At 38.4% G+C, this 21,280-nt stretch overlaps 2 protein-coding genes across 2 annotated transcripts; one reads left to right on the top strand and one right to left on the bottom strand.

Moving 5' to 3' along the window:
- Positions 1-355: 355 nt before the first annotated feature.
- Positions 356-6,296, bottom strand: pop4 (POP4 homolog, ribonuclease P/MRP subunit). The gene is made up of 7 exons (XM_079605068.1): positions 5,719-6,296; positions 5,472-5,524; positions 4,936-5,156; positions 4,738-4,815; positions 4,567-4,628; positions 4,321-4,422; positions 356-3,575 (listed from the first exon to the last, which is right to left on the bottom strand). Exons 1-7 carry the CDS (start codon positions 5,723-5,725, stop codon positions 3,439-3,441), a joined length of 660 nt encoding a protein of 219 aa, XP_079461194.1. The 5' UTR covers positions 5,726-6,296; the 3' UTR covers positions 356-3,438.
- A 55-nt stretch (positions 6,297-6,351) lies between these two features.
- On the top strand, positions 6,352-20,766 carry shcbp1 (SHC SH2-domain binding protein 1). The gene is made up of 13 exons (XM_079605069.1): positions 6,352-6,707; positions 6,916-7,101; positions 7,185-7,300; positions 7,431-7,639; positions 9,060-9,155; positions 9,609-9,839; positions 10,185-10,362; positions 11,240-11,360; positions 13,842-13,973; positions 15,105-15,223; positions 15,482-15,568; positions 16,280-16,421; positions 19,523-20,766. Exons 1-13 carry the CDS (start codon positions 6,512-6,514, stop codon positions 19,861-19,863), a joined length of 2,154 nt encoding a protein of 717 aa, XP_079461195.1. The 5' UTR covers positions 6,352-6,511; the 3' UTR covers positions 19,864-20,766.
- The last annotated feature ends 514 nt before the right edge of the window (positions 20,767-21,280 follow it).

A 21,280-nucleotide genomic window follows, 5' to 3' on the forward strand; every position in this document is an offset into this window, starting at 1 on the left:
GTGTTACCTTCCTTGTTCTTGACCAAACTCAGACATGTACTCTAGACACACTTGCACAAAATATGAGCATTTGAATATATATATATATATATATATATACACACTGTCATGACATTTTTAGGCCTCATGTTCATCAAATAAAATTGAACATTTATGATAATACTGGTATTATCGGTGCTGTATTTTTGCTCGCCTGCCTAATTTATTTCACAGTGCATGTGATTGAAAAAAATAATGTGTTGATATTGTTCACTAAAATGAAAACTATTAAAATCTGTTTAATGAACACTTGATTATGCAAGTGACATATCAGTAGGATGTCAGCACAATAAACATTCCGACTTTGTTTTATTTTACATATCTTTATTTCAGATATCTGGTCTCAATCTTAGACAGGTTTGTAAAGTAACAAATATTCACTGTTTGTACAATATTTTGCCATGTCTTAAGTAAATGGAAAGTTTGTTCCACATTATTAAAGCTGCCGTCGGCAAGTCTGGCAGATTGAGTGGACTTAGACAATGTTTACAACTCTCATGCCCTTCCCCCACTACCAACGAGCACCCGCCCATCGTCAGTGCGTGTGTACGTGATTTTCTGTGAACGCGTCCGTCTCTTCAGCATCGATCAACACCATAGACTCGGAGGTGGCTGCCCTGGCTAATCTATCCATAGATAACAATAACCAAGGAATTGGAAGCTTGTTATTAGATTTTCTCTCTGCCATCATGCTTCGTACAATCTTCAGGCGAACTTCAGGCGTGTCGTGTGTATGTGATATTGTAACATCCGCCCGAGGGAGGGGGATCTGTGATTTGTGCACGACCTGTGATTGACAGTCAGATCTCACACACCCCTGCGCTGATTAGACCCGATGAACCGGGAGCGGTGGATTTTTGCAAAACAAAATAACACTCTCCAGGTGGAGTTAGAAGCTCGTTTTTTTTTTCTAAAACCTTATTTATGTTGTTCTGTCGGATTATAGAGTCAATTTCACTGAATTTGATCAAAAAAAATGTTGCCGACGGCAGCTTTAAGCAATTCAGAGATCTAATGCAATATGGGGAGGAATAAAGATCTTTCTGAAGAAGAAAAGCCTGAAATAATGCAATGTCTTGCAAAATGCATTAATCCAACTAATATTTGGCAAAAAACGAATAGAGATGATCGAATTATTAAAAGTTTGTGAGTGATTTAGAGCACAGAAGAGCTCGTTCAAAGACTTAAGCAAAGTTTCTGTCAAAGAAATTGATTGTATTAAAAGGGCAGCTAAAAAAACACACATCTGAGAAGCAAACAGGTATTTGACGTAAACACTACTGATGCATAACTCAAGTCCTAGAATAGTCAATGACATTTCATAACCAAAAACCCCCCGAAAAAACAAACAAAAAACATGTTCCTCATATCCCTTCAAAGGGAAATAATACATAGCTGAGGCTTTTGCACATAAACATTTAAAAAGGGGGAAAACTTTTGCTTGAATATGTGGAAACTATGTGGAAGAAACATAATATGAGATACCTAACTACAGGCTGGAAGAGTACCGTATTTAAAAAATGCATTTAGGTGCAGTGCATGACGTAGTAAAAAGTTCCGTAGTATTTGCAGAACAATAACTAACATTTCCTTATCTTCTCATTCCCGTTCAGATTTTTTTCCATTAAATTATTTTCAAGTTCAATGAAGGAAGTACAGTAGTGGTCAATATCCAGAGGCAATGACCCTACATGTTTGATCAAACCATCAAAATATGAGGAAAATATTTTAGATATATGTGTTTTATATATTTTTTAAATATGAGGGAAGAGTAAAACACCAAACTCGGTTAAGGTATTTACCCGGCAAAACAGGCAAACTACAGCCACACACTTTATTTAACTATAAGCAAAAATGCATAGAAAAAAAAAAAACCCACATAAAAAAGCATCCATTGACTACAACTTAGTCAGTTATTAATATTTTGTTGGTTCTCTCGTTTTTATATGCGTTAATCATTTCTGTGTGACTGGCTGGACAAAAATGTTTGCACAATTTGGCATGAATCTTTTTTTTATAAAAGATGTCAATTTTGGCCACTGTATGTGAAGAGGATATTACTGAGAGTAAAAACATTTGTTCATCTGATTAACAGTATGGGCTCAGATAGCAGAGAACTCTTTATCTGATTCATTAAGCAAAAGCGTCAACACAACCACAGAACTTTGGCCCTTAAACCAATCGGGTGGCAAAGCCAGTCTAACAAGTTTTTCTTTCTTCTTTTTTTTTACAGAAAAAAAATATGCAAAGTGACTGCAAAGAACAGGCTTGTTATATGAGCATGGCACAGCCATTTAATACACATAACCTGAAATTGTATATGACAATTAATAGGCTACATATTTCTTGTACAAATATAAAATGTGGTTTAAAGGAAGTGCACACCCTTATGATACAACCCTATTTACACATTGACCACATAGGAGACATAAAGTGTAAAGAACCTCTCTTCTCATAAAAGACATTGCACATCAGAATGATGAAAGGACTTCATGTGTATTTGCAAGAATGGTCATCATTGTCGTTTTTTACATAAGCAGTCAATGTTTTTTCACCTTCAATTAATTCAAACACGGTTGCCAAATTCTGTACTAAGTTCTAAGCACTAAATGCCAAATAATCCAGTTTTTTTTTTCTCTAAGCCAATACAGTTAGTAACAAACTCTTACGTACTTATTTGCAAAACCAGTTCTGTGTCTAGGAATGTGGAAATTCCCTGGCATTACCAGAAGAGGCATTGATAAATCACTTAACAAGTCTCCAAGAATCAGGCCTTGTTTCGAGGAGGGACAAACAAGTTCCTCGTTTTGTGAGCAGGCAAATACTACAAAATAAACAGCACTGAAACGGAACCAAATAACTTCAAAATCATACCAATTCCCCTCAGTATACACTTTGAACTGGAGATCCTGCTCATTCAACTAACAATACTCTGCTTATTTTACACAACTTTAATTTGAGAACTTACTTAAATACCTCCCACCATGGGGAATAATTGTGCAAATTAAACATACTTGTGGATCTATTGTCATAAAATGTTATTACAGAAGTAATGGGACATTTTGCATTTGCAGTGCCGACTACCCTTGGTGACTAAATGAGGTCATAACCAGAGTTTTATATAATAAAAGGAAGTGGTAGATACCAGAGATCGTGACAGAGAGAGCGAGAGAGAAAGTGAGAACTGACAGGCCAGATTTATTCTTCCTATCTTCTCCAAAAAAAAGAAAGAAAAAGGTCTCCCTCTGGTGGACAGTCAAACGCTACTACTCTTCCTAAATCCCCAATATAGTTTCCTGCTTGGCCAAATCCATAATGACTGAGCATCTGCTCTTCATAGTCTCCCAGGCTCCAGTATCAGCTCACATTTAAAATTGACACGATGTTTAAGACTTTCCATTACAAGTCAATAGTTCCTTTTACTTTGAATTTCTTTGCTGACCGCTCACTGGAGCGCAGTTCAAACTTGCTGCCATAGATGTGAGTTACGAAATCACCAATCTCCATACTGAACACACTGTTCCTCTTCGGTATTACTGTAGAGAGAGAGAGAAAGAGAGAGGAGGGAAGAAATGTCAGTAATCCAGAGGGAATTACTGAAGAGCATATTTCTATAATTTATAGAAGGGAATTACTGAAGGGCATTATTAACCATTTTGATGATAGACTAAATGTTGGTTTAGTTATTCTGCATTTCAGAATAACTGAACCAATATTTGAGATGCAGTATAATGTAATTGGTCTGCAGCTAATTCCAGCTATCCAATCACAACCTCTGTTGAGGCAAAGTCACACGAGTTCTTTGTTGCGCATTGAGGGATTTATTCTTTAAATGCGTTTCTATCATAGTTCGTGTGCATGTCTTCTTACCAGATAAAAAAACACATACTCAATACATTTTTATGCACATTCTTAGAATTTAAGTGCATTTGTGTTCCATACAGCATTTTGCGATATGCTAAAGTTTACGTAAAATGAGATGTAAATAGTTAGTTATTGTCAGTACTGGTATATATTGTGCCAAACAGCGTAGACAATGATAAAACAGCCCGACAGCTGCATGCAAGACAACAGACTTTGATGGGCAAACTTTTACATAAATGTTACTTTGACTTGATTACCACAACGCATAAAGGCACAGGGGAAAAACTTTACTTTTTTTGCACCTAAAGGCTTCTCCTTCCTTTATCTAGTGGACAGAAGCTTGGCATTTTTGACACACTCACTCATTTCTCACACATTCATGAAATGCTGTGAAACCTATAGTTCATATGTATATACCTTTTAGTTTGTCCTCCTTTGTAATGATTTTGAAGATGTGCTTCATTTCCTGCACCAAGATGCCAGTTAGACCCACATACGAAGGGCACTTTGATCTGACAACTATGGGGGAAAAAATGAGAGAACATAAGGTTCCACTTTACGCTCAAAATATCAACAATAAATCGGAAATCTGCATATACTGCCACTAAACCAAAAATGTGTGCCTTTGTGTGCAGACGTTTTCAAATATGCATGACGTTATACCTGTCAAGACAGCACCATGGAAATCAGCTTTCAAGAGCTTCTGCTGGATCATCTGTGGGTTGCTGTGTTCAAAAGAAACAGGCAGCACATTCATGGAGCGTTAGCAAGACTGGAATTGAAATTATACCCATGAGCCAGATATTCTGAAGAGCATCTTCCTAAAATTATGACCTTTCTGGTTTCAATCCATTGCACAGATCCTCAATGTACTGTTTCCATAGCTCATGCAGAGGCAAGAAGAGTTCATATCTACAATGAAATCCATAGACAAAAACATATGATTTTAGTGATAAGCTGAAGTTTTGCTGATATAATGTAATGCATGATTCAAGGAGAAAGAGTAAACATAATGAAACCTCTAATACAGACTTTTGATGTTCAGGTTTGAGCTGGAATATTTTCAGCTGTCTTCTTTCTTTGGCATTCAGTCCCTTGGCCTTGCTTTTCTTTCCCTTCTTTTTCGGTCTTTTAAATTCAAGTACTACCGCCTTGCGCAACATCATGTCCTCAATGGCTGCATCTTTCATTTGGGGAAGGCTATTTTTCAGGAATGCTTTGGTAAAAGCCTCCGCTTTGGTTGTGGTTGAAGACTGTGAAAAGTGACATTCAGAATCTTATTGACTAAAGTTTCTGTACATCATACACAGTGTGAGCCCATCTGCAACAATCAACTGTTTCATGATTTCCAACTTTTACAGATCCAGAGAGACCCCAAGCTCACCCAGAGACCCCCCAAAAATTCGACTTTTTCATTAATAGTTCACACATTAGCAGAATTAACATAAGTATTCATATTTATACATTATGACATGCTTAACAGACCATTAATTAGAACGTCGAAAAAGCTGGCTCTAAACAACGGAGCAGCTTGAATAAGAAATTAGTGTGAATGACAGTGAAATCACCTCAACTCCCAAGAGAGCGCTTTCCTTTGATGGGATCGAAGATTGCACCACATCTGTGAACGTGAAAAAAGACAAAATAGGGCATATTACGCTTGTCCTTCATTTTGTTTTCCTTGATAAATTACCTTAATGTTACAGTTATGTATGTTTAAAACAGAATCAGGATCCAAGATGGTCACAACATAATGCATTAAAAAATATAAGATTAATAGGATCTTGATCAATATAATACCACCATAAAACTTACGTTCCATAGTTCAAAACAGCTAACACACAGGATCCAAAAAATGCTGCGGCTAGAATCACATGTGACAGACAGGACAGACGAGCTGATGATCACCGATTCAGACCGAAGAAATCGTGCACGGCATTATTCACCACAGAATTGCAGTCCAAACTCCAAAATAACAATAATAACACCGTGAAAAGGGATGATTTAGTTCTCGATTTCTCAGGGTCATAAAATATTATTTATTAACAGTTAATTTAGAAAGGATGGTTTCTAAAATAAAAAAAAGTATTAGCTAACAACCAAAGAGAACGTCAAGAAGCTAAAGCTCAGCTATGTTTCACTGGTCCTCTATATTAAAATGCATTTAAATGTAGTGTACAAATAGATGTATATTTACAAGTAAGTAACGTTATTTATGTCGTATGTCTTTATCCACCAATTGGCCTTAAAGTTGCAGCGATGAATAACTTAAGTTATGTTAACCAAATACTATATGTTAATCATAAACATTTTGAGGGCACATGAATAAAAAAAAAATGAAGCAATATTCCATTAAAAAAACACGTATTGTCAATTTTAATTTCATGGTCACTAAAGGTTTTAACTGTGCACTGTCCCTTTAAAGAATGTTTCGGATTGCCCCGCCCTGTGAGTTTATTGGGCTCTTTGCTCAGCCCGGGTAGCGTTTGAAAATACAAGTGAAGGGTGGAAACCGACCGTCAGTTGGCTGTTAACCTAGTTAACAAAATACATTTTATTGATATCTACCTCGTTTATTGTAGATAGATTAAAGTTTTAATCTTTAGTGATGTCAGAGGAGCTTGTGTGTTCAAAGCCGGAGGAGGTGAGAGACGCTGAGACTGAAAACAGCGTTGAAATCATCATACAGCTGACCAGCGAAAATCCACTAAACGATCATGATCATAATGTCAACCAAGAGACGGAAAGAGAGACAGAGACTCTCTGTACTGAGATCAGACCAAACCATAACCGAGTTTCTAAAGGTTTGTGATGTGTATTCGCTATGCCTGTGTGGTTTATTGTCATTTGCACTGAACTCCTCCATTATGTCAAGTTACCATGTGCCATTCACACACCCCTAAAAAGTTAATCGAATGTCACACGTTTTACTTACATTTGGTTGGCCAAAACACATTTGGTTGTGTGGGTCTGTAGGGCACATTACTGAACTGCCAGTGCTGATGTTTTCAGAGTTATTTCAGACAGAAGAAGATGATGATGACGACAGCGGCACCCATTATCTGACTTGTGATGAAAGACCCTGTACTTATTTAAGGCGAGCAGAGAGGCCAGGACATGGAAAACTGCTGGACACCTTCCAGACAGATCATCTTTTGTACTATGAGAGATTCAAGGCATATCAAGATTACATGCTGGGTAACCATTCAAACTCTTTTGAAAGTCATCCACAACAATGCACGAGTCAATATGTGTAATTAAAAACCCGAAATGTTTGACAGGTGACTGTAAAACGTCTGAAGTTGAAGCCTTCACCGCTGAGTACCTGGAGAAGATAGTGGAGCCATGTGATTGGCAGGCCATATGGCACACTGATGTGTTTGACGTGCTGGTTGAAGTAAGTTCATTGAAGCATATGGTGGCAAGTGCTTTTTGGGTATTTACTGTCAAGAAACCAAAAGGTCAATGCGTATGATTGAAGCATTCACACAAAATTATGTTTAAAAGGCTGAGGATTGTTGTTGTAGGTTGTTGACGTTGATTGTAAGGAGCTAAAGGCAAAGGTGGAGCTGGTTCTACCAATGGAGTGTGAGACCAGAAGCTGTGATCTTACTGAAGAGTCCATGAAGTCCCTGCTGGAAGCTACACTTCATAAAGTACCTCTTCTGGAGCTCATGGTTGTCTACGATGAGTCTGGGGACTTTGATCAGACTGCTCTGGCCCTGGAACACCTCAGGTTAGTTAACCCATTAAATGTACTTGTTTTTCTTTTCCTTTTCAGGGCTCTTCAATAAAGACTACCCGATTGGGCCTGTTCTGCGTTGTCACGAAAGTTGATCATCTGCATGTGTTTTTTCCACCCACATGTAAAGATACAAATATTTGTTTACCTCAATGTCATGTGACCATTAAAGGGATAGTTCACCCAAAAATGTAAATTCTGTCCTTTACTCACCCTCATGTTGTTCCAAACCTGTATCATGTATTTGTTCTGTTGAACACAAAGGAAGATATTTAGAAGAATGTGGGAAACTGAACATTTCTGGGGCACCAATAGTATTTTTTTTTCCTCTCTACTATCAAAGTCAATGGTGCCCCAAAGCGGTCTGGTAACACACACTCTTCAAAATATCATCTTTTGTGTTCAGCAGGACAAACAAAGAAATCTATACAGGTTTGGAACAACTTGAGGGTCAGTAAATTATGAAATTTTCATTTTTTGGATGAACTATCCCTTTAATCGACCACCAGAGAACCGTGAACTTTATTTTATTATTATTATTGACCTAACTTGAAAAGGTATTCAAGTAAATATATATGGTCACAGAGTTTCAGCTGACAAAAAAAGTTGGGGAATTCCTGCATTGCATGTAAATATGAAATGATATGAATTTGTATTTTAATGCCTTCCAAAAACAGTAATGCATGGTTAAATGACTCACTGAGTGATCATTAAAATAATAATTAGTGTGTCAGGAGTTGATTAGATATGCAATGTTGAGAAAACGCTTCTTAAAAGTGAAATGATTTCTGTAAATCAGTGATCAAATGCTGAGTGTGGTTCTCAGTTTTCAGTAATAGGCACATCACTATCTTGTCTATGTGTGCAATTCCACAAGCCTGCAAGACCTTCTGAACATAAACAGTAGGCTTTTTTAGAAAGGAAATTTAAAAATATAACAAAGAATTATTAATAATTTACTGCCATTGTGAGAATAACATCTAATCAGTAGAAAAGTAACTAGTCTGATTTCGAGTATTTTTAAATTATTATAGAGTAATGTAATCTAATAACAAGTTCTTAATCCAGATTACATGTAATCAGTTTCTACCCAGCACTGTTCTTAATACATTAACTAATGTTAATGTTAATTATACAGCTTGAAATATTCCAAACATGTGGGTGAGGTACTGTAGGCAAACGTTTAAATATTTAATGGAATGTGCCATTTGATATTCAAATCTGCCATATTTTGTGCAAACATTGCAGTTGTATACGAGTTTGGTTTGTGATTCTGATGAGGTTCCTTTCGTTATACTGAACTGATTGGTTAAGGAGGTTTACCTGTCATTGTTACTCGCATCTCCCCCACACTGTCTCTCTCCCCCTCCCCTCCCATCATTCACTCTTGCACCTTTCTGTCTAATCCCCACAGGTTTTTCTATAAGCATATCTGGAGGAAGTGGGATGAGGAAGATGAGGATGATGACTTTGATTACTTTGTTCGGTGTGTGGAGCCTCGTCTTAGGCTGTAAGTGTCCTCTGTGTGCCCTATCTCTTCCCCTGAAGCATGAACAAACAGAGTTCATCAAAGTCTAGTAGTATCCCAAGCAAGCACTGTTTTAGTTATAAAAGAGCTGACCACCAGGTGGCAGTGTGTACTCAGTAATGAACAGTTCATTATAAGACAACACTATAAATTGCTTTGAGTAATCCAAATATATTTACTCCTGGAATTTTTAAAGTCATTATGAAATTAGATGTTAATTTAAGCATGGGATATCTAGTTTTAAACTCACATTGGCATAAACAATAGTGGAGAAGATGTCAGACAAATTTAATGGCACACCTGTGACGTCTTTAGTTTGAATGCAATTCTTTATGGTGCGCCTAGTAATGCAGAAATTCGTCATCACCTTTAATAAGATCATGGTTTTCTGTCTCTCTCATTTCCCCCATCTGTCCCTTCATGTATTTTCCACAGTTACTATGATATCTTGGAGGATCGTGTTCCAGCTGGTCTTGTCGCTGAGTATCACTCGGTGCTGGCGCTCTGCTCAGGGAAGTTTCAGGAGTTCTCCAGCCTGAGAAGTGACCTGAACAGCGACTCCGAGTCTGAACAAGACAATGTGTCCATGGTGGAAGGGCTGCGCATGTACGAGCAGCTGGAAGCACTTAAGCGCAAGCTGCGTATCATTGAAAACCCCCTGCTCAGGTTATTATTACTGCTGTGTGTGTTTGAGATTGAGAGGTGTCATGTATATTTGTGCCCACATTTGCTCTTCAACCCCCAGGTTAATCAGGAGAGAAACATAATGAGTATAAATGTGATTAATATTGCTATCAGGCATTCGTGGTTTTTGAAGTATTGACTTCTTTATGTTTTCCAAACCTCAGGATCAATACGCGCTGCTCCATAATTAATCATCAGTCTTTCCTAGTTACCAGATTTCAGATCCACTGGGATCAAAGACGTGTTAATCTGAACAGCTGTGTTTGAGCATGTGTGCCTGTTAGTTCTTTGGTTTGCTTACCCGCGCCACCTGCTTATCTATTGCAGGTATGTTCTGGGCTACAAGGTGAACTCTGGTCAGCAGTCATGCAGGGCAAAGGGGCCACGTCCTGCCGGCGGCCATGTGGTCCACTTAGTATCTGCCTCGGCCACAGTTCACCAGCTTCAAAGCTTGATAACTGACAAACTGATGCCCCACTATTCGAGTGAAGAGTTTGAAGTGCAGGTGTGTATAACCCTTTCTCTTTTTCAGGGCGTAGTTATCATGCTGGTCAGAAGACCTTGTAGTACGCCGCTTTGCAGGATAAGGGTCTTGTTTTCAGCTGTACTGGCTTTGTAAATGGGGATTTTAGGAGGGGTTAATGACATCTGGACTGTGAAAGAATGGGAGAACCTCTTCGTTTTAAGCCATGACTGGACATTTGGGTGGGAAATATGGTATTTGAATTGGTAAAGGTCACTTCCCCTATTTCAAGAGCTGAATCCTGATGGGGGATGGTCTGATCGTTTTAAATAAAGTAGTTTCAGACAAGGCAGGTTGAGCAAATCCTGCACAAATGCTGATATTAATGCCCCTCTCTCCCATCGCCTCTGATGATCACTGTCTTTTAATTTCCTGGGTTTACCTCCTAAAGGTTAATATCTGGGTGAGAGCGCTCTGGACGCCTCAGAGCTCTTAAAAAAATCGTATCATTGATTTCACTTGTGCTAGTATAATTCTATGCCTGCTAGGTCTCAGTGAATAGTTTGTCCAGTATAATCTTACATGTGCTCGCTTCTCCGTCTTCTGCTCGAGTAGTGCGATTAAAGAGTGGTTTGCGCGGAAAGCAGTTGTTAGGACTATATGATCACTGATGTGTCAATGTGCTGTAATGTAGGATTTGTAAAGTGCAGTGTTCTTGTACTAGCTCATGTTTGATCTCTCTTGTTCTGTGAGCCAGTTTATCCCTCAAGAACTTGTTAAAATGGTGCAGATGTGTGTGCTCGCATGCCTCTGTTCAACCCCACTTAAGTGTGCGTGTGTCAGACTGTTTTTACAGTCTCTTCTGATTTCTCTTCAGGATAAAGATGAGTTGGACTAATGTGGTGTGTTTTGATCCCAGTTTCACAGTGACCCGGTGCTTGCGGTCAATGCGTGCTATGAGGGCGATGTGGTCATCATATGTCCGGGCCTTTACATCATCACCAGCTCCATCAGTCTCGTCGACTCTATCGAGGTTGAAGGTAATCACATGACTCACCATGTTATAGATCTTTTTGAAACGTATTCACAGATGAATTGTTCAATTTTTTTTGGTCAAAATATTGTTGACCTAGTAATGTTTTGTCAAAATGTCATAACTGGACCTTCTGATGAAAACTACTGACTTCTCTGGTGATGTGTGCAAGACTTCTCTAGTCATCTGATAAGCCACAATAGAGGTTTTCAGTTTTACATATTTCCTTTTTTCATTGTGTTGATTTTTGGCAAATTTCATGGAAACTAATAGGGGTTCATTTGAATCAATTCAATATAATGAAATTGAAGTTCAATGAAAAAAAATCCAAAAAAGTAATTAAGACTTATGTCAAATTTCTAGCATTCTGAATCTATATGATAGTTTTCTGTAAGGACAATTACAAAAAAAAAAAAAAAAAAAATTTATGGATGACATTAGTGATGTCTAAATCAATGGTTTGGCCAGTTTTAGCTGCAGTGTGATGTAGAGACTTTTACCTATATCATCCAAATTGATTGGAAGTTGGTACTTTACTTTTTTTGCATCCACCTCCATCTAAACTTCAGAGGAAATCGCCTGTGTTTTGTACTATTCTTTTCCCTTTAAGAAAGCTTTGTGAAACAGCATGCTTCATAACAGTAAGTCGGTAGTCTGGCACCATGCCTTGTTTGTCAAAATGGTTCCCTGGATGTGTATAAAATGAACACCGCAATCGGTGCGTGATATTAGGAAGCTTTCCGAGGTAATTGAGCTCGATGGAACAATAACCATCTTCCAATGATGGGGAGGCGGAAATTAATTCATGAGGAATGTGGAGGCAAGCGAGCAGAGAGAGCACAGGGTCAGGGTCGAGTCTCTTTATGCAAATGGGTGACCTGCAAAGTCAGATAGTGATGAAGTCGAATGAGGAAGAGGAGAGGCCTGGAGGCCGCTGTTTAAATATGGAGGTTTTGTGTGCTTGGCAGTCCCTCCTGCAGCGTCAGGGAAGCCCTGAAAGAGGAGATAACACTCAGCCGGCTGCTGGCTCTACTACAGGAGAAGAGCAACTCAATTAGACCACTGCCAGATTACCATAAAAGAACTCTTTGGTATTTAGCGAGAATGTCACACGTGCCTCTTCTCTGTCTCAGGCTATGGCTTTATCGCCGAGATTATTTGAAGGAGCAGTAAATTGTTTTGCATGTTTTATAAAAGTATAAAGACCATTTTCACAGACTGTGATGATACATTTCCAGTTATTAACTGCATATATACTGGTAATGTAAAATATTTTTTTGTATAATATTTTTTTAATAGATTTCTTTTTTTTATTTTTAGAAATATTAATGTAAATTTATAACACTATTTTGGGTTATTACTTTTTTTATTTTGTAAATGGCAGAAAACAAGTTAACACTGCTGCGTGAGTTATAGAATAGATAGATTAGAATAGACTAGATTAGAATAGATTTTCTTTTGCTATTGGAGCAAATGGGAATGCAGAAATTATGTTTGTTGCAGTAGTTTCCGTTCACCACTATATAATTTTACCCAACTATGACTACTTCCGCTTCTTAGAATCCTGGAAATGTGTGATTCTGTGTTTTCCCCATTTAAAGCATCCCACTGCTGTCAATTACGGTGAGATCTTCCACCAAATCCACTCTTGTTACATGCAGGCGTAGAAGTGTGGATAGTGCTGTGACCTTATTGGTCTATATTCAGCCTTTGGCATTTGAAAGAAGTGTGTGTGAGAGCTGACCAGGGTGCTGAAGTTCATCTGAGCATTGTTCGAAAACTCTGGAAGGAGCCTGCTTCAGGACCACCTGTCAAAGAGCAGTGTGTAATGAAGCTGGGCTGTCAAACTCTGCGGCTTTGAACCGCTGCTCTCGCTGACCTGCCACCACTATCTCAAACTGAGATGGTGCTAAGCTGACCTCTCAGTCATCAGTCTGCTATAGACTCACTCAACACGATAGTTGATGGTCATTTAGCCACATTGTTACTTGGAAACCATGTGTCTAGACTGAGAGACGGTCTAATTTCCATAGAAAATTAGGTCCTTTATGGAGAGGCTTTGCTATAATGAGATGTTCTTTGCTGGATGGTAGGCATAGTGGTAAATGACAGTGATCCATCAGGGTTAAGGGCCTGTCAATTTCCCTTCTGCGTTTTTGTCATGCAGGTTCAGAAAATGTTTTATTCAAAGAGTGCAATTTTAACAGGTTCTTGTTACTGTCGAAAATATGCCATCACTGGCCTGTTTTATAACAAGGGTATTTTTATTTAAAGAGACCTAAACAACATTAAAATCTCGCTGCTGTGATTTTTCTTTTTTTCTTGTTTTCACTTTCTTTTTGCATCTTGTTTGGTTCTATTTTATTTTGTAAAATACTTTTCTTTTTGCTTTTTGTAAGTTGCTTTGGATAAGTGTCTGGCAAATATCTAAGGGTTGGTCTTAAAAGCACTTTTTTCCAAAGCCATTTCTCTCCCTGTCTTCCCTCAGGATACGGTCTGCCGGACGAGGTGGTGATCGAGAAGCGTAACAAGGGTGACTCTTTTGTGGAGTCAACGGGGGCAAACGTCAAACTCTCAAATCTAAAGTTCATACAGCGCGACGCCATTGAAGGCATCTTGTGTGAGTCTTAAAGAAAATTGGCCTGTCCCTTTCCCCTCTTTCCAGCTGTTTGTCAAAGAGTCTTGAGGGACTGCTGCTGTTGAATGGGCAGCAGTATATCCACCCGAGACCTGATGTGCATTCATTTGGCCAGTGACAAGTCATTTTATGTTTTCCTTGTCATTTCATTGGTGAGCCATTCTGGCATGTCTAGCCTAGGGAGCTTTTAAATCTGTATCCCCGTGTGCAGCTACACTAAAGGTTTGTTTCCTGTGGGATTTCTGATCTGGACAGAGAAATAGGTATGTTTATTATCCACTAGGCTAGATATCCTGCTTGTTTCCAAAACCATGTTTTCCTACAGTATTAAGGCTGGGCGATAGCTAAAAAAAAAACTATTTTTCAGACTTATATATAAAATATATAAATACGTGTGTGTGTGTCAAAGAAATTGATACATAGCACAGCAAGGATGCATTACATTTGTTCAAAAGTGACAGTAAATACTTTAACCTTGTTGCAAAATTCTATAAATGCTGATTTAAATAAATGCTGATGTTTTGACCTTTTTCTATTTTATCAAAAAATTAAAATCCTGAAATATATGTAATGTTTTCTACAAATATATTCTGCAGCAAGCAGCACACCTGTTTTCAACATTGATAATAATAGAGGATAATTTGGCACTGAAGATTGGAGTAATGATGCTGAGAATTCAACTTTGTATTACAGTAATTAATTACATTTTAAAATAGAATATTTTCTAAAAATAGGTTATTTTAATATTTTACAGTATGATGTTTTTTAGTTTTTTTTGCTGAACCAAAGTTTTGTATCAATCAAAACAAACATTTTGAACTGATTCTATATATGAATAAAACTTGCCATTCTTGCAGCTAAAGTTTAAATAAAAGATGCAATTTAAAAATCTGTCTTAACACTTTCATACTCGCAAATCAAGATCATGGATCTAATCTAACGTCTTAAAAATCACTGTGATTTGTCAATTTTGTTTAATTTTGTATTGTGTATATTCAATATAGCCCAGCACTATTTTCAACCTTTATATGTGACCGGAAACCGTTCCTCCTTGCATGTCCTGCCACCGTCCTCCAATGTCTTTTCAATTTGTCACCCTTTATCTTTCATCAGGTGTTCGCCAGGGGAAGCTGGAAATGGAAAATTGTGTGATGCAGTGTGAGACCACAGGTGTGATAGTGCGATCGGCGGCCCAGCTCTCCATGAACATGTGTGACCTGTACGGCTCCAAGGTAAGCTGCACTGGCACACGGTACCTCACGAAATCATAAAATGACTTCTTCACTTTTTAAATAAGTTTAATTATTTGAATGTATAGCTCCATCATCTATCCTTTACGCTAGTTATTACAGTATGAGATACAGGTGTGAAAGATCACGCCAGCAGCATTCTTTGACTGATTTACCACCAACCATGTTACTAAAGAGCCTCTTCTTCATTTACTAATACCACTATCATCTGTTCTGATGGTCGCTGTGTGTTTGCTTCAGGGGGCCGGTGTGGAGATCTACCCTGGGAGTGTATGCAGTCTGGTGGGCAACGGCATCCATCACTGCAAGGAGGGGATCCTGATTAAGGTGAGCAAGATGGATGAGCTTCTGCTCTTCTAAATGCCTATAGATTAGCCCGTCTAGCTCCTGGTTACTGCTAATCGTTGCCCAGGCAACAGCAAGTATTTTACCTGACCAAACAGAGGCGAACCGCAGAGCTGTCTTGGTATCGTATTAATGTCCTTAGTGGATTAATGCATTTAGAAGACCTCCAGGGAAGTTAGCCCCTTTAATGCGTTAGTGGAGTGGGACTTCACTGGCCGCCATGGGGCGTCTTTGATGGTAATAGCTCTAAGCTGTGTCACCAGAGGTCAGTACGCTCACACAGTTCAGAGGAAAGCTCAGAAAAGCCAGTGAGCACCCTGCAGTTGTAGACACATCTTTGTGGAAGATTTTGCAGATCGGCTTCAATTGAGAAAGTGTTTCATGAGCTGAAGTATTATGTGATCGCTTTCTCAAGTCAGTGTTAGTGTTTCACCTGAGAGCAAATTAGAGTCACACACAGGTAGCAGCATCCCAAAAGAATTTTTCCGTAATTAACTCTAGCGGAATAATTGGATTTTATCTACCTTCCTAAAGCTTTTGTGCATTTGTGTACACGCTGTGCCTTCCCAACCTCAGTCTTTCATTCTTCCTCACATTGCTTAGGCCAAAAAGAGATGTGAGTGTGTGCGTGCGTGCATGTTCATTTGTGTAGGCATGCTGCGTGTTTACCACCCTCTGCTTCCCCTTTGGCAGGATTTTGCAGATGAGTTGGATGCCATGCCTAAAATCACCATGGTGAACAACGTGATCCACAACAATCAAGGCTACGGCGTTATCTTGGTCAAGCCAGGTGATGCTACCGTGGAGGATCTGCCCCCAGAGCCCATTGCCGCAGGTGCCTCTCTCTTCTTCTGTCTGCTCCTGCTGCCTCAGCTCAACAGAAGCAGGGCATATTCTCAAATTAACACCAGCTAGTTAATTTAGAGCGGTTATCTTGAAGTACCTAGCAACACCTGAAAATGTAGAAACTCTAACATATGCTCTAGGTTTTGTGCAGACAAATTGCTGCAAGCATTAAATGAAAATGTCCCCCTTTTTTGTTTTTAAAGTAGTGTTACTTTTCTTTCTTGGAGCAAAAAAGTACAACTCTGAAGAATCTTTTCACAGCTCTTTTTATACAGCTTCTGTTGATTAGTGTCCAGCTTGTCAAGCTTCAAAAATGACAACACTGAATGAAGCATGATAAATGGATTATATTTGAATTATTAGCTGATATTAGAGATTTGTGTTGGTCAATATTGGATATTTAATAGTACACATGCTCATTTCCCCTTATTTTTACATTTAATTACTTTTGCCATTATCAATTAAAGGTAATCTTTAAAGTTTTCAAACTCCACATTAGTAATTCCCAAACTTTTTATTTTGTCAGCTGTAACACCTTTGACCTAAACTATTGACTTGTGAAGTACCCCCTGAGATTTTAAGGGTGTATTCACACCTGTTTTGTTTGGTTGGTTTCCCCCCTCGGTGCGGATCTTTTGGGCAGGGGTGAATACAGCAATCGCACTCAGGTGCGGACCAAACAACCGTACCGAGACCCAGCTGAAGAGGTGCTCTCTGGTACGGTTCGTTTAAGGTGTAAACATGACCCAACCCAATTGCAGAAAGTACTGCACCTTTTTTGACAGGGTCAAATTTTTACTATGTAATTTGGGGTGATGAAATGTCTATACATTAGTGGTGCAACGGATCGCGATCCGTACGGACCAGCACTGTTCGAATATTTGCTTCAAAACTATGTGAAAATCATCCTGCATACTCATTCAGATAAGACAATATATTGATTTAAAATTTGTAAGACATGTTTTGTGTAAGAAAGCTGTATGAAAAAGCAAAACAACTTTTGTGGCATGTGATTCGCGGATTAACTACTAAATTTAACCATCATAGACTGAAAGTTTATCATTTGGACGTGTTTTGTCTTGCCAACGGCCTTGCACCATTCCCACAGCTCTCGGCCCTGCTCTATGTAGGTTTGTAACGAATATGCATAATGTCATTCTATGGTCTTCATTGGCAAACAATGTCTACTTTGACCTGCCATCAAACACTGTAGTTGTAGCTGAGGCCTGGAAAAGTTTGGTTTGTGTTGTTGACATGTTGAGTAGACTCTCCGATTCCTGCTCTGTGAAAGCAAATCCACTTAGCATGCGCTTCCAAAGGATGAGGACTCGGGCTTGAATTGACACGGTAAAACCTATGCTATCGTTACTGTTCGAAGCCTCCAGAGCTGAAATTCAGATTTGGTAATGAGCGTTTCGTTTCCAACATGCACTGTAAGCAGATTGGGTCATCTGACCAATCTGAGCAGTGTAGGCTCTCGGAAAGCAGAGGTTTATCCTTTATCGAACCATTTCAGACACCGTGAGAAAAGAGGTGATGGTGCAACGTATTATGAGACAATTAAAGTGTTTTCTTTTACCTTGGATGCATGTTAACCTGTTTACCTCCCAAAGAAAATTAGGAACTTTTAAAATATCATAATAGGGGCACGATTCATTCACATGTTTTTTTATGCTGAATTTTGAAATGCAGAAATTCTTGTCATTTATTGGGAAATATTTGAAAATGTGCCGCCTTGGAACATTTACAGTACATAAATAATACATTCATGTGTCCAGGGCCAGTCCATTAACCTTGTAACCTTGATGTTTTTTTTTGCTTTCACACATCTTATCTTCTTTGTCACAAATTAAATAGGCCACGACCATTAATGTAAATGGTTCTGTGTGTGCCTGCATACGTCACAAGCCTATATAGCTCATGCAGGAACCCGCAGGAATCAGTCCGACTATGCGAAAAGTGCTCTACTTTCTCCTGCGGAAAATATATTCGCTTGCATAAAATTTTTGTCAAAAATCCCCCCCTGGGGCTGTTGGAAGGCCTGTCCGTAATGACTGCCATCCCCACGGTACTTTTCTTCAGCAAGATTGGCTTTTTTCCCTCTCTCAGCCAGCTCCGTTTTGAGAAAAGGAAAGAACGGAAATACGCTTGACATTCAGTGAAGGGCAGCTGTAAACGCAGTGTGCTTAATTTCTGAAATATGCTTCGCAGAAGGCGCCTCGGCTTTAAAATACAAGTAGACCCTACTTCTCCCTCTGGCTCCTTTGTTTCTGCTTCTAATCATCTGCCTTTGTGTAATGGACGCATAGGCATAGTGACTTTCTGTTCTGCATTGTTTAAATGGCACCCCTTTTTATGTAAGAGAGGTATTTCAGTTTGTCGACGTGTGTTTTTGTTTGAGAGTTGGAATTCCGAACTAATAGATTTATCTTATTCAGCCCTCAAATAGATATAAAACATATTGGAAGGAAAAGGTAGGTTATGTTATAGTTCTTTTCTGGCCTCTATCAGCAAGTCGAATAGCAATGCGTGAAGAAAGTTTTACACTGCTCGTAGTGTAACACCTGGCTTTCCTAAAGACGCTTTTTTTTTTCTTTTTCTTTTTTTGAATTTAGGAAATGAAAGTCTCTGTCTAGTATTACACTACAATTGTCCCTTGCGTCATTTGTTTTTCTAGGAACAGCAGGGTTCAGTTTTAGTGCAAAAGCCCTCCATTTACGGCAGAGTCGTAGATGTTTCAAACACATTCTTTTATTGTACCCTATCATTTTCAGGCTGACTATAACCATTCATATTGCTCTCTGCTGTAAAGTTGAATGAGAGCATGTTGTGTTGATGCATCATTCTGAGCTGCCTGCTTTTTGGTCAGGAATTAAAGGAATAATTTGCCCAAAAATGTATATTCATTCGCTCTCACTCATGGCGTTTCAAACCCATACATGCTTCACAACTGAGATTTATCGCTATTTGTTTTCCCAATTATATCTAGTTTTGAATCACATTTTGTTTAGGTTCTAGATTAGAAATCCTATCACCAAAAACAATTTAAAACCAAATCTATTCTGAAGCCTGTCTCTTCTGTTTTGTCAGATGAGAAAGAGGAAGAATCTGAGGACACAGGAGTAAAACCAGAGGCAGATATGAACGAGGATGATGATGATTTTGATGTGCCCATCATTGTGGTGGAAGAGTGTCCAGCCATCAAGCATAGCCATTCCATCCCTCCAGACTTCACTGAGGGGAACGATGCCATCAAGCAAGAGTTGGTTGCCACGTCGGCCAAAAAACATGGGCTTCAGAAGAGCCGGATAAAAGCACTAGGGGCCATGCAGGCTGATGAGAATCTACTCTCACAGGAAATGTTTATTTCCATTCATGGAAATCAATTCAAGCTCAATGGCAAGGGCAGCTTTGGTACCTTCCTGTACTGAAGGCTTCTCTATGGCAGACATGCACAGACACACTTTACTGTTGAACTATTTATTCTGTTATTTCTTAAATTTTGCTGCAAGTTTACTTTGAGAGATTTTGATTCATTTCATTGTGTGAGTGAAATGCAAAATGAATTAAATGCGTGCTAAAACGTGTAGGCTTTTTAAAAATGTCTCTTTTTAACCTGTCCAAGCTTTTTAACCTTTTTTTTGGATAACATTTTTGTTTATCAAAGCATTTAATCACTGAAACACTTGTACATATAATAACACAAAAAGAGCAGCACCTTCGAAATGCTCTGTTCACACTATCTCATGTTTTAGAACAAACATGTTCACAGACAAAATATATATTTCGAGAGTTCACAGAGTTCATGTTTTGTTCCACATTCTAGTTTAATGGTTACTATTGTTACTAATAAGCTCTAAAAAGCATTTGGTCTCTGAAAAGTAAAGGATGAAAGCAGTATTATTGTTTTTTGTAATTGTCTCTTAATTATTTTGTAGAAATAAAGTGTTATTGTCCCAAATGGCAAATATCTGCTTTTATGTAGTCTACTTTTATTTATTTTTAAAGCATAGAGTAACTGATTTTGCTGGTGTATAGGGGTTCCTTTTGTGACTAAAAATTGTATTCCTATTAATACAAAAAAAAAACTTTTAATAATTCACAGAAAATTCAAGGTAAACCTTTTTACGCTTTAAGTCAAGAAACTAGTTTGACTTGCATTAGCCAAACTTGTTCTGTAAAACCAGCAGTGAGGCTAATTTATTTTAAATGGGGAAATAAATGAACCGCAAAAAAGGCATTATGAGATCTTTGAAGTGCATTAATGTGAAATATAACAATACACATTCATTTAATAAAATGAGACGGAGAATAATTAAAGAATGTTAATGGTTTGTCTGTTCAGTTATCCATCATTATACCCTCCTTTAGTGCCATGTCAATTTCAGTAGTACACCAAATTTATTTATGAATCATAATTAACTGTCCCTTCTTATACTTAACTGTCGCTTTAAACTGCAACATACAAGCATGTAGTTAAGGCCTATTCTCTTTAAGGAGACTTATGGGAGATAAGAAATTCTCTTTCTGTTTATAACCCATTCATAAGTTTTTCTTAGTTTCACAAGATATCTGTGTTTGTTGTATAGGTCAAAGTCTTTGAGTGGAATCGATGAGATACACACACACACACACACACACCTTTCTTTTTGAAGGAGAAAAAGGACCTGGGGGTTATTGATTTCTCTTTTTCCTTCTACTGATTCTTCAGGCATATTTTAGATGCAACAGAAATGGAGGGGAAAAGAAAAGAAGTGACAGGCTTCTTTTGTGGCGATTGTTTTATCTTCAAGTGAGGTGTCACATTCTGGACAGACTAAAGCAAGAGCTTGAAGCCATGGAGGACTC

This window comes from Phoxinus phoxinus (genome assembly GCF_949152265.1).
Source record: "Phoxinus phoxinus genome assembly, chromosome: 2".
NCBI lineage: Eukaryota > Metazoa > Chordata > Actinopteri > Cypriniformes > Leuciscidae > Phoxinus > Phoxinus phoxinus.

What these genes read in the sequence shown, in the direction of transcription:
- pop4 (XM_079605068.1), bottom strand. An exon ending in GCGCTCTCTTGGGAGTTGAG is followed by an intron (nt 5,157 to 5,471) that starts GTGATTTCACTG and finishes CACTTTTCACAG; the next exon opens with TCTTCAACCACAACCAAAGC. An exon ending in AAAGGAGGACAAACTAAAAG is followed by an intron (nt 3,576 to 4,320) that starts GTATATACATAT and finishes CTCTCTCTACAG; the next exon opens with TAATACCGAAGAGGAACAGT.
- shcbp1 (XM_079605069.1), top strand. Translation starts at nt 6,512, where the DNA reads ATGTCAGAGGAGCTTGTGTGTTCAAAGCCGGAGGAGGTGAGAGACGCT. An exon ending in CCATAACCGAGTTTCTAAAG is followed by an intron (nt 6,708 to 6,915) that starts GTTTGTGATGTG and finishes TGATGTTTTCAG; the next exon opens with AGTTATTTCAGACAGAAGAA. An exon ending in GTGACCTGTACGGCTCCAAG is followed by an intron (nt 15,224 to 15,481) that starts GTAAGCTGCACT and finishes TGTTTGCTTCAG; the next exon opens with GGGGCCGGTGTGGAGATCTA.